Source organism: Leguminivora glycinivorella, chromosome 1 (assembly GCF_023078275.1).
Source record: "Leguminivora glycinivorella isolate SPB_JAAS2020 chromosome 1, LegGlyc_1.1, whole genome shotgun sequence".
Taxonomy (NCBI): Eukaryota; Metazoa; Arthropoda; class Insecta; order Lepidoptera; family Tortricidae; genus Leguminivora; species Leguminivora glycinivorella.
The window spans coordinates 16,257,593-16,271,149 of record NC_062971.1 but is presented as its reverse complement, the minus strand read 5'-3'; the positions used below and the strand labels follow the sequence as shown (position 1 = coordinate 16,271,149).

The following is a 13,557-nucleotide window of genomic DNA, read 5'->3' as shown; positions in this document are numbered from 1 at the left end:
ATCCCATCATCAGAACTGGGTTCTGAGAAAAATGGGACCAATCTGTATGCATATACATTCAATCAAAAAAAAAATTTTCAAAATCGGTCCAGTAACGACGGAGATATCGAGGAACAAACATAAAAAATAATAAAAAAAAAAAAAAAAAACATACAGACGACTTGATAACCGTCCTTCTTGAGATATGAGGCGACGGTTAAAAAACACGATTTTATTGAAAGTCCGGAGCGTTCAGATCTAAGCGCGATAGATGTCGCTTGCATCCACCGCTCCTCCGACGCAGCTTCAGATTTCAGTCGCTTCAGCCGCCGTAGCCGAATGTCAATCGTCGACGCCACACGCCGACAGAAATGCAGTCTGGCTTTGTCGCGCCAATACGCAAGAGCGATAGAGATATATAGTAACGAAACAGATATTATCGTGAGCAGTTGTGCAACTTGTGTATTTGGCTACGTACCCTGCTATCACTTCTTCGAACCTCAACAACTCGACGACTAGCACACGGTTGCTTGTCGTAAAAATATTCCTTTTTATTTTTAACCCCCGACGCAAAAACGACGGGGTGTTATAAGTTTGACGTGTCTGTCTGTTTGTTTGTCTGTCTATCTGTCTGTCTGTCTGTCTGTCTGTCTGTCTGTCTGTATGTCTGTCTTTCTGTCTGTCTGTCTGTCTGTCCGTCCGTCTGTCTGTCTGTCTGTCTGTCTGTCTGTCTGGCTGTCTGTCTGTCTGTCTGTCTGTCTGTCTGTCTGTCTGTCTGTCTGTCTGTCTGTCTGTCTGTCTGTCTGTCTGTCTGTGTGTGTGTCTGTCTATGGCATCATAGCTCCCGAACAGATAAACCGATTTCGATTTAGTTTTTTTGTTTGAAAGCTGAGTTAGTCGGGAGTGTTCTTAGCCATGTTTTATGAAAATCGGTCCACTATGTCGGGGTTTTTTTTTTCAAATTTTAATTTTGTGGTTAGGTTTTTAACTATATTGCAGCAAAATAAATGGCTTTCACCTTAAGGTTTATCCCATATTTATTTATGGATTAGGTACCTAACCTATTAATTATTATTCACTTGTATTATTTTGCTGGATAACTTTTGAATATAGTGAGTCATATTTAATTAAAATAGATGTGTTTACTTGATGTACTCTTGCAGTCTGTATTTTAATTAATGTATGTCTACTACTGTAGGTACCTTATTCGTATTCGAAGTAATTCACGGACTGAGGTTCTGACAGTTACGGGACGTTACATGTCTGTTTCAAAGACACAAAAACAGTGCATTAATTTAATGTAGTTCTGTAATATTTCCGTTGTAGTTTTAATGTAAATGGTGATCGCTTACAATCTAAAATCAGCACTTAGTCAGTTGCCACGCTCGCGTTGCTCTATGCTTTTCTGGCAACCAGACGGCCTAGCCGAAATGACGATCGTTGACGTGACGCTAAATGCCGATCACAACGTAGCCAGGCTCTGTCGCGCCAATACGAAAGAGCGATAGAGATAGGTAGCTGCGATAACGATGTTTTCGTAAGCGTTAGCGCATTTGGCTACGTAGGTACTCTGGCAAGATGTGTTGACGCCGCTCGAAGGCGTGCGTGTGCGCGTGGGTCCGCTCGGCGCTCTTAATGTCTCATTATACGTGTCTAATTAATTTCATGCTTATGCAGATTCACCGCGATACACATCGACCGGCTTCGTTCTCTGCCGTGTTATTAATGTCGACTACATTAAAAGCCTAATTATGATCTCTGTTTGTTTACTCAATTGTCAAGCGGCATTTTAAATAGTTTTCGAAGTTTCATTATAGGGCCAATTTATTATTTGCATATTAAAATAATAAAATTTGCTCAGGGAAGTCTTATAGACACGACGCGCGACGAGCCGTGTCATGCGGAAAAATACTTGTTACTGTCTTGATTTATGTTAGTGATGGGAATCTGAATTTAAATATTATTTTAATGAGCTTATTTTATTTTGGGTAATAAACTCACATCGAAATGCTTTAGGTGTTTATTATTTTACTCTATGTATTTATTCGACATAGAATAAAGCGGAGACTTTAATATAAATTGACTTAATTCAGGATAAGCCAAGAAGCGTTAGAGCTTTGACTCGGGAAAACGGTTTTGATATGTCCGGATGTTCTTCTATAAGATATAGGTATCGCAATGGTTTAACCGATCCTAAGTATAATCTAAGCTACTGCGAGAAATCAATCCTCTACCACACGACAACAAACCAAACCAATAAGTTCACCAATAAATACTATGTCATATGTATCCCGTTTTTATACCACTAGCCAGACAAGATTAAATGTATCTGCTCTGTAAAGCTCCAGGGTTGAAGCATTTTGCTTATTTTGGTGTGAAATTGTGAATACTAAGTTTTAAATACTTAGGTACCTACCTAAAGTTAAATGGATGGAATCAATAGGATTTATATTTTTCTGACCGGTAGACATTTTTTTGTGTAAATCAATCAACAAGATGCCTTAATAATAATGATTTATGTAATAAGTACTTGTTGCATATTATCAATTGAAAAGAAACCGATAAAAAGGCTTTCGAGCAAACGACCCTGCCCTGGCGTCGTGTCAGGGCCTGATTCTTATACTAACCAAACTCAGAATTGAGATCTGGATACGATACCTATGAATGAAGATGTCAGTGTTGTTTGAAGTGACTTCGATCATCATAATTTAAACAAAATCGTCAAATTAGATACAAGAAGTTAAGTAGATATACACATACTCGTACATAAATGCTCAGTTCTCTTGATACAGGCTGTACTGCAACAATTTAGCGTCTGGCAGACAACGTGGTTATTACCCTTCAGGCGTGCAGCAGCGTCCTGTGACGCGGGTCGAGTCGAGACAAGTGTTAACATTGAACGTGCTCCCGTTACGGCCGTATCGATTTTCGTATATGGGGCAATGTTTGTGTCCGCTACGAGCCATGTGCGTGAACCGAGGGCGGGCGCGGGGGTGAAACCCAGTGGGGGACGCGGAGGCGCCTAATTAACCACCGCCGGTCAACGACACCGCCAGATTCTCGTCTCGAGAATCCGCGACACCAAAATAGAAACCTGGAATTCTGCGAAGCGAACTGTTGCTCGGTTAATCGCGAGAAAATCCCGAGGAGTTTTTATAGAAAATGTTTCTAATAGAGTCGCGTCTGATTAGCATATCGTTAGGCATGCGGCTCACGCGATTTCGTGTTAACACAAATTATTGTAACTGATAACGCGTCACCGGTTCGCAAAAACACTCGTTGAAGAGAAAACAGCAATTGCCTCGATCAGCAGCCACGCCTTGCGTGTTAGACCTGTGGCCAAATTTGGCTCGTTTCGTTTCCATCTGCAATATTTATGTATTTAATATGTATGTTTCTTACCTCGTACAAGTCAATGTAAATTTCTTGTATTGGTCATTAAAAAAAATCATATTAAACGACAACGTTGCGACACAGCAACATTAAATGGTTTGTCGACATCGCGATCGCTGATTTACATTCCTACCGCGCATCAGCGGGGGAAGGGCGCCCTCGCTCTTTCTTTTCTCAAATTGGATTTAAACATTGTGAATTACCTTTCTTTGATTCGCGGGTTAGCCAAATGGGGACGATTTATGGAGTAGCGAGCAGGTCGGGTCCCGCGGGACAGCGCGTTGCTCGCTGGCCGGCACTATTTCACGCGCGCGATTTACTGACGGGGGGCACCTGACCCCACTTTAAATGGAAACTATCCGCTCGTTTATTTCCCTAAGTCTAATGCGATGCCTTCTAAGATAAGCCGAGGTCCACCTTACATAAATGAAGTACAGCTAGGGATGGTTATACTCCTGTATATTCTGTGCGACAGCGGCTACCTATCGGCTACGCTGTAGTTTTTATGGCGGATACCTCCGTCACACTTCAAGTGGCCCTCCCAAGGGGTCTAATTCTATTTCGTCAAGGTAATTTTTACAGATTTAAACTCGTCAATATTCCCACAAAATTACCTACGTTTTGAACAGCTACCTACTTATATCTATGCTCTGCAATGCTCTTACCTACGTTTCTCAGGCAGCAGTGCTGGTTTGCTGTTAAATAATATTTAACGTGTAATATTTATAATTTCCTTTATTTATCTTTTCTCTTAGATTAGGCTATTTTATAATATGATTATAAAAGTAAAATACAAGACCACATACAAAACAATACAAAATATATAAACACATTATAAAAAACCTAACCTAGGGTGCCGCCAGCAGCGGGGCAGGGCCCAAGCTGCCGGTGGTTAGGGCTGCAGAGAGAGGAACCGTCGGACTATACGCGCCGTGTCCAAGATCACCGCCTTCTGCATCTGGCCCTTGATCCAGCCACCTAGCGAGAGTCTCTTAAGATGTTGGTTGAGACTCTTCGCTATGAGACCGTTCGCTGAAACGACTATAGGGACAATGATCGTTGAATCAACATCCCACATGGCGGTTATCTCGTGAGCCAAGTCTAGGTACTTACTGGACTTGTCCTTCTCGGCTTTCACGAGATTCTCATCATGGGGGATGGTGATGTCAACGAGCACTGCCCGGCGTTGCAGTCGATCTATTATCACAATGTCAGGCTTATTGGCTACAATAGTCCTGTCAGTGATAATAGATCGATCCCAATAGAGCGTGGCACGACCATTTTCGAGAACTGGCGCAGGTAAGTACTTGTAGTACGGTACTTCGCGGTCCACAAGGCCGTATTGAAGAGCAAGTTGCTGGTGAATAATCCTGGCTACGAGATTATGTCTGTGCAAGTACTCGCCGTTAGCAAGATGAGAACAACCGGAAATAATATGCCTGAGTGACTCTCCGGGACGGCGGCATGCCCGACAAATGTCGACCGTACCGTCCTTCAGGATATATTTCCGGTAGTTGTTCGTCATCATAACTTCGTCCGCAATTGCACAGGCAAAACCCTCGGTTTCTCCGAAGAGGTCCCCGAATCGTAACCAGTTCACCGATGCGAGCAGATCTACATCGGGTCCCGTGAGGGCCTTGTAGAACCGCCCGTGTAGCTGCTTGCTCTCCCATACCGCCTTGCGGTCCGCAGTATTTAGTACCACAGGTTTGCGCCAGTTCTCTTTCGCCAAGGAGAGCGGCGTGAGGTTTCCGTCCACTGCCACCAAATCACGATGCATCCCGCACTCGTTGTTAAGGAAGTAATTCCTGAGATTGTACACCTCACGGTTGTGGAGATCTTTGGCGTTTAGGAAGCCTCGACCTCCGCACTTCCGTGGGATGTACAATCTCATAACAGACGAGCGCGGGTGTAACATACGGTGTGTGGTAAGCAGTGAGCGGACCCTCCGATCCAGGGCGTCCAGCTCAGTCTGGGTCCACCGTAGTATGCCAAAGGAGTATGTGAGTAGAGGCATTACCCAGGCGTTAAAGGCGCGCACTTTGTTGCCTCCTGACAAAAGACTGTTAAGGACTTTTGTCAGCCGACTGAAAAAGCGCTCCTTCACCGACCGTCTAATGCCAACATCCTCAATACCCAACGACTGTGACATACCAAGGTACTTATAGGTTTCTGATTCAGAGATAGATCTGAACGACATCGTCTCAGAAAGTTGTAAATTTTCTGAATTTACAACCTCCCCCGCTGTACATGCATGACCGCACACTTATCGACACCAAACTCCATTCTGATGGCGGTACTGAAAACTTCTGTGGTTTTCAATAGCACCATCAGGTCTTGGGTGTTCGGTGCAAATAGTTTGAGATCGTCCATGTACAGAAGGTGAGAGATGACTTCACCCTCTCTCCGAAGCCGGCAACCTAGCCCAGAATCCTTCAGCAGCGTGCTGAGGGGATTCAGAGCTAGGCAGAACCAATATTTATAATATTATTAATAAAAAAGTCTATGTCAAACAATCCAATAATCAAGTTAAAATATGTTTCACGAATATCTCGTGGATGTTTGCAACTTTCCAGACTGGATTGCCAGTTCACGTAATTCCATTTCAATGCAGAAAGCTTAGGTAAATAATGGCCCCAAAAGTTCGCCAATACGTCGCCGACCGAACCGTCCCTTGGGTGAAGTGACCCTTTAATTTTTCACTGTTGGTTCGAGGGCAGTCGGTGCATGTCTTTAAGTTGGTTCGGTTGCTTAATCGGAATTTATGACACGCGATACATAACATGTTGCGAGGAAACACTGCACAGGTCGTAATTGTAACAAATAAATTATAAAGTTAGTTCTTAGGATATATCGTCGCTCTATCTTTATGAAATATTTCTAGAGAGGCAGACAGGCTGAAATGTGTTTGAAGTAATCTTTACTCGATTTGGAGCAAGCCTAAAAGCAGTGAAACATTTAGGCGCCTACATTTACATTGTTCGGATTAATCCCTACCGCCTCCTTCCGCCATCGCCCTACGCGACAACATTTCCATCTCCATCATTTAGATGGCTGGCAGTCCTCAACTGTGCGTTTCTCCAGAAACTTCCTGCCCCGCACAGCTAAACTGTGGAATGAATTGTCGCCTGCGGTATTGCCGATACGACCTTCAAACCTTCAAGAAAAGAGCGTACATCCATCTTGAAGGCCGGCAACGCACCTCCAACACCTCTGGTGTTTCGGGTGTCCATGGGCGGCAGTGATCGCTTACCATCAGGCGACCTGTCTGCTCGTTTGCTCCTCCATAAAATAAAAAAAACATATTGAAAACTTAGAATACTTTTGCAATGAAACAGACTAAGTGAGACTCCCTCAAATAGAAAATAGCTATTATATTTCGATCATACTACTTACGGGGAAACTTACTTTAACAAATACCACATTTTTATTGAAGTAATTTAATGTATATTATAATTTATATGGTTACTCGTTTGTTGAATTACTTACCTCACGCTCGTTACCTCTCTCGTGTACGCAGCATTAGCGCCACGTTCGTCTGACCATGGCGTAGGATAATTTATGGTCACCGTTTGGATTATTCTATTAAGTTTGAATGAATGGCCCGCCCCCGCATTTGACGATATGGCACGACGGATTTGGCAAGCAACGGTCATCGTGATCGGCGCAGCTGCTGAACCACGCGTCGAGAGGCCATTGTCCACACACTCCGCTTATTGCACCTTCACTTAATAGCTGAAATCTATCACATTTGCACATTCAACGTTCGATTTGGCAACTGTCAACGTTTTTTCATTAATATTGTGCCAATTGACACTTAATAGGAGTGGGTTTTTTTTTGCCTCTGTCGTGTCCAGAATAAATGGCATTTCGTAAAATAGGATTATCGATGAAGTAAGTGGAAAAAGTTTGTTTTCGCTGAGTTTCTTTGTGGGTCAATTTTGTAGAGTTTTCCACAGGTTATTTCCATACTAAGCCTGTTCAATCGTAGTCATAATTAAATTACTGAATGACTTTTACTGTGGGAACGATCCCATCGAGGTGGTTGTTTCGGAATTACATAAATTAAATGCTGTTCCTTTTACTGCATTATAAGGTGGTTACTGTCGATGATTCAACCTTATTATTTTCTCTGGTCAAGTTGAATTCGTCGATTAAATATTAATAATAAATCCTGGTTCTCTAATATTTGTATTTTGTTGCAGTGTCGGCGCGCGGTGACGTCAGCAGCTACTTCAACACACAAATGGTGCTCGACCTTAACGGTAAGTGCATAGAGTATACGTTAACACTCGTGAGGCACATTTGGATGTCACGAGCATTATCTAATTATGTTTTTGTGGCTGCTCGGCGAGCAGTGTTCGAGGTCTGCGCTAGTTCCTGGGGTCAAGTCGATGCCGCTAGCCTGAGCCACACTTAGGTTTTTACAACAACGGGAATAACGTAAATATGACACTGACTGTATATATTACATCCTGCACTGAGTAGGTAACTATTGCTGTGTTTTTGTAAAACAAGGTGCTTAGGTTTACTAACCCTTTCAAAACGAGAAATCGAGATTTGCTAACTTAATTTCGTATTTTAATGACATGTGTTAAAATTGACATCTATACGTTAACAACCCTCACGATTGTATCAGCTCGTACTTAAAGGGCTAATATGTACTATGAATATAGGTATAGATGGTATAATACAATAATCAAGAATAATAGATACCTATACAAGTATACATGAACCAAAGAGTGACGAACAAACATGCGAGTAAATTGTATTGTTGAACAAGGTCCAACGTAGAAAGAAACAACCAAAAAAAATTAAAACTACGATGCCTATAACTCACAGTAGATTGCCGCAATGTTTGCAGGCGCGTAAGCAAATTGGAAATAAGGCGAAAATATATGTAAATAAAAATACCTAACCAATCCTCATACATTAGCTTTTTCGTGGTGTAGAAATATTTTTGTCGCCTACTTAACTGTGCAGGTGTGCAATATAAAACCAATCGAAACAAACAATTGTTCTTGTTCTTGCTCTTCCGTAGGTTACATCTCTCACGGAGACAACACGGCACATTTAAATGAATATAAACTTCACAACCTCAGCTTTTTGTACCGGTACATTTCTAATTTTCGTCAGTCGTGTTTTTATGCGTGTTAATTACGCGTTGAATGGGCGGCGGCGCGCCGCAGTGCGGCGGCTGCGCGTGCGTCACGCCGCGCTTTGTGCGCGACTCTTATTCAAATGCTGCGACAAAAAACGGGCGATCGGTCACATCGCTGTAATGCCCTAATAACCATGTAACTCGACTTTTACTCTATTTGGATCGAACACTTGCAAGTTCAATGAGGTTCCAAGAATAAAAAACGTTAAATCGCCGGAAATGCCACTGAAATGTATAATGATGACTGACTGTTTCTCGATTATTGATAACATAAATTTGTACAGCCAAACAGGTGTGAATGTATGTATGTATAAATTTGTGAAGAATGTACAGGCATGTTGACATTGTAATGAATCGGTTGATAATAGTTGCACGTGCACACGTGTCAATTCACGATAATATATCACGGACAGTTCTTTCATTACACCATACTACAACCCAACATACAACCAATACAACCATTCTAGTTACCTTATGTCTTAATTTGTACAGTAACCCTGAGGATGAAACATATACATTATACAATGCCCCACTACTCACGACATTACGACAATCTGCAGTACGAAGTGGGGTGTCATACATCTTAGGCATACGCATATTTAGATATGTAAGTATAATAATGTAGGTAACCTAGCTAGGTTAACATCATGTTACGGCGCATGTTTTCCGCACGGGCGCGTAGTGGTGAATCCCACCCTGGCGTTGCATCGAGTCTCGGGCGACAACAGAAATAAAAGTTTTAAATCGAACGTGATGGACCTGAACAAAACTCGAATTTGGTAAACAACGAAAGATAGACGAAGCGCAGCTAAGAGGCGATCGGACGCGCACGGAGCTGCGGTCAACAAATTGCGTAAAAGAGATTGTTCACAATAAAATCAGTAATTTAATAAGAAAATTACCTGCAGATATTCGGTTGATTGGTCGAAATTAGTGACGGGTTGATAATTTAGCTTTCTACAGCACAAAGAGATCCATCTAGCGATATCGTTTCAGTCAAATAGAACTGTTTCCAATTTCAGATAGGTATCTCGTTAATCGCGGCGAGTCGTCGCGTCGCTTAATATCTGATCATTTAACATTCTGACGCTCGTGCGCCGCAAGATCCGACCCGGTCCGCGGGTCGTTATCTTCGCATCGACGTCTAATTCTATAGTAGAGCGTAAACAAGCTGATCCTCTTCTATTATGTATTTATAAAATCCTGGAGTATAATTTGATAACTGCTTCAACAATGTGGATAAAAAGTTCATCAAAGATGAAGCAAAAATTTGAAATTAGATAAACAACGGTCAAGCTTAGAACCTTTTTCTTTATAACAGTTCTTATGAATATTAATAGAGATAAGTTTTAAAGCTATAGCAGAAAGAAACTTGTAAGTCATCGGCCGATTAGATCTCCGCCATGAGCGATGTCCACCGGTGCACGCGCCGTGTTCTGTAACGAATGCTTTTGAGTATCTTTGTCCCAAACTGAGCATTAAGTTCAACGTTTTCTGTAGCTTGATTTTGCTTGTTGACTTAATTATGATAATCTTATATTAAAAGATGAAAATCCAGAGAACAATCGTCCTTGCAGCAAAGCAACAAAGTAAAGTGCAGTGGCGTTGCACGGAACGTAAGTTACGTAACAGTTCTAATTGTTAGCTACCTAATTCTACCCCTATATTTATCGATTTAATAGTAACACGTAGTATGTAAATACATTCTTGTGTTAGAGGGAGGTACACTCTTGAAAATTGTAGCTGTACTATAATATAGTAGGTATATTCTGTGATTGTAAGTTTAAGTCCTATTTCTAACGGATAATTTTGGAAGTCCATGCTTTTTTAAAAAAAAAAAAGGTCAAAGAAAACATATTGAAATACTTACCTTATCATTATTGTTGACAAGCAACTTTATATCTCCAGATCAGGTTTGCCTCCAAAATTATGTACTTTACAACTTATACACAATTATGTACATATCAATTATGAATTTTCGAGTTTTCATGAGTTTTTCTTTCGCGTTTGTAAACATAAAATATCGATTCCAGTCGTACGAGGTCGGTCTAATGTAGGTGTCAGGGTTTCGAATCCCGGCCAGATATTATTATATTTAGTAAAAAGTTATAAAGTAGTTCTATTAACGTTAAATTATATAGGCGTTTTGATATGACTTAGAGACTAATCATGGAATTTGTGTACAATATTGTTGCCTCGTGAATTGAGAGTATTGAGACTGAGTCTTGCCGTAAAGCCATTAAGTTTTTAACCGATAGTGTGGTCTGTCAGAAAAAAAAACAAATTACGAAGAAAATCTGCGTAAGGTTATATAAAAAAAACTTCGTAAGTATCACTAAAATATGTGTAAAAAACTACCTTCAGACATCTTACAATACTATAAAAATCAGAAAAAATGTGTAGTACCTGGGCCATTTTTTTCAAAGTTGTCCCCCCACTTTTTTTTAGATTTGGAAATTATTATATGGTTTCCACTCAAAATTGTGAGCTCTTTCAATCCTAATAGGAGAAAAAAGTGTCCCAAGGTTATTTCCCATTCCGTTACCATTTTCTCCTACATTTTGTATGGCGGTAACGGAATGGAAGGCCTGAAAAATGTATGGAAATCTTGGGACATGTTTTTTCTCCTATCAGGATCGAAAGATCTCGCGATTCTGAGTATGAGTCGCGTAAGAAATACCCATGTTACAAAAAAAGTGGGGTGGACAACTGAAAAAAATGGCCCACCTATCACCTATTTCTTTCGCCTATTTTATTTCATATATTGCATTCCATCGTTTATCAATATCTAAAACTCAAATTGAATTATTTTTATATAGTAATTAATATTGATTTCAAAATACAACGACTGCGATTCTGTTATTTTAACCTGCTATGTTATTTGTCCTCATACTATTGCTAAGGTTAGGTACATGTGCGCGGGAAAGTAGTACGGATCCCAGCACTCATGTGGACAGTGTGGAGTTGTGGACACACTGACAAGTTCCTTTACTAGTCCTCCTTAACTTGATGTATATTTTTCTAGTACGAGTAAGTAGGTACACCTTGTATTCTAGAATGCGCTAATTCCTAGAGGCAGTCATCTCAGCGCATTTGCATGCGCCTCCCCCGCGCCTCTCCCCGCCGCTACCTGCTCACGCGCATCTGCCATTTTTTTGCCTCACCTCGATCTCTCGATCGCCGAACAATCACTCGCTTGCATATTTCTTTCTATTTCCATTAGTTTTTGTCGCCGACTGCGTCTGCGTCCGACGTGAATAAGATTTTTTTATTTTTTTCCAAATTTATTACTAAACGTGCGACGGATCACAATGACGCCATGCTAATGATAATGTGGATGTGCGCATTGTGCGGGCAGCGTGCAGCGGACGCGCCGAGCGAAAGGCCTTGTTGGACATAATCGGTGGAGACAGGAGCTCCGCCCGCAGATTACAGTCCTTCTCTCGCCCCGTATCCAACGGCTACAGTTTTCCCATAATTGCAATGAAAGTTGCACTTTCGAGCAATCAATACATTTAGTTTTAATAACACATTATTAATGCTTTCTAAATTTACCCTATTTGGTGCACCGTCGTGATGCGCCGTACGACAAAAACGCGTTACACCATAATGCGCGCTTTATACTAATAGCATCTGCGACGTGACCCATTGATCCACCTTAACGGACAATAACAAATTTGAATTCGTTTCTTACGTTGGCTATTGATCATTTCCACCGAGAAGTGCGAATGCCAGGGCTCGTAATACAAACGTTAACGGTTTGCGCTCCACGCATCTACGCCGCGCACGCGCAAGTGTAATCCCTCTATAGCATTGATGCTCAACATAACTGAATTTATAATTTTGAATTTAGATCGTTGTGATGGAATAAATAGTTTGTAATTAGGGTAATTGTTATGCTCTTTACAGACTACATTATCCAGAATATTTTCATAATGAAGTAGGTATCCACGCGGCTTTTGTAGTCGATTAAGATCTCGAGTTAATTAGTAATTATATACGCACGTGACGCGTGTTTCATCTCCAGAACGATAGCTGACATTTTTACTAATTGCAGACGTCTGGAACATAAATGCATCTTGATAATTGGAATCGGGACACAAAGTGGTCTCTTTCTATTTGAATACATACCTTCATAGGATTGATAGTAACTCAGATGAAGCAACAGAAGTCTCCAGGAGTCACATAAAATTTATCCTCGGCTACGTTTGAGAGCGGTTACAAAATTATTGACCTTCCACAATGTATGCAATATGCTATGCGTAACTTACTGCATGCGGGCGCCGCGTCAATGCATGCGTGATTACGATCACCGCATGCGGCGCGGCTACCGCCGGTGAGGCGCAGGTAGCTCTACCTGACCGAAAAAAATCGCACTGACCCCCATCGACCACACGTTGGCGAATCTTTTGTACGCAACTTTTAGTGTAGTATCCTGTTTTACATACTAGCACATTCCAGAGACGTATTATGTATGCTTACCTACTCAAAGGACGAGTATACCCGCAACGGTCTATTAGTAAATAATGTTATGAACATTTTTCCATGATTTGGATGATAAACGAACGCTTAAATCTGCAAAATGGTTGTCTAAATCAACAAGTAGGTAAAGTTATGTTCTGTGTGGGGTCCGTTAATGATAGCACCATTTCCATAAAAATGCATTCAACGCATGCAAAGTACGTTGTAGGCAAATGCAGACACACTAGTTTGCTACTTGGCTTTACTCATGCATACGCACAATTCGGATCAATCATCATACGCTGAAGTATGACAAGTAGGTAAGTTAGGGCCCAATTTGAACGATGCTTTAATGACATAATTGCGGTAGGATACCGATCTATCAGTTTACTTAGTATATGAATACTCCTTGCCTATAGAGGTAAGTATTATTTTTTCTGCAAACAGGCAGACATAAACAACAAGAGCGTTTATTCTAATACGTTTGCAAGAAAAACTTAACGATTTGTGTGAACTGTTCACATTTCTGCGACACGCAGCTATTGTGCCTTATTTAGCGGCGT

The 13,557-nt window shown here is 41.2% G+C and overlaps 1 protein-coding gene across 5 annotated transcripts in view; it reads left to right on the top strand.

Annotated features, from left to right (window-relative positions):
• LOC125242604 (protein nubbin-like) overlaps window positions 1-13,557 on the top strand; it is a 234,184-nt gene that overhangs the window by 146,454 nt on the left and 74,173 nt on the right. For all 5 annotated transcript variants that reach the window (XM_048151426.1, XM_048151418.1, XM_048151411.1 and 2 more), the window contains one exon: window positions 7,578-7,637. In XM_048151426.1, the coding sequence (XP_048007383.1) occupies window positions 7,578-7,637 (60 nt within the window). The remainder of the gene's footprint in view (window positions 1-7,577; window positions 7,638-13,557) is intronic.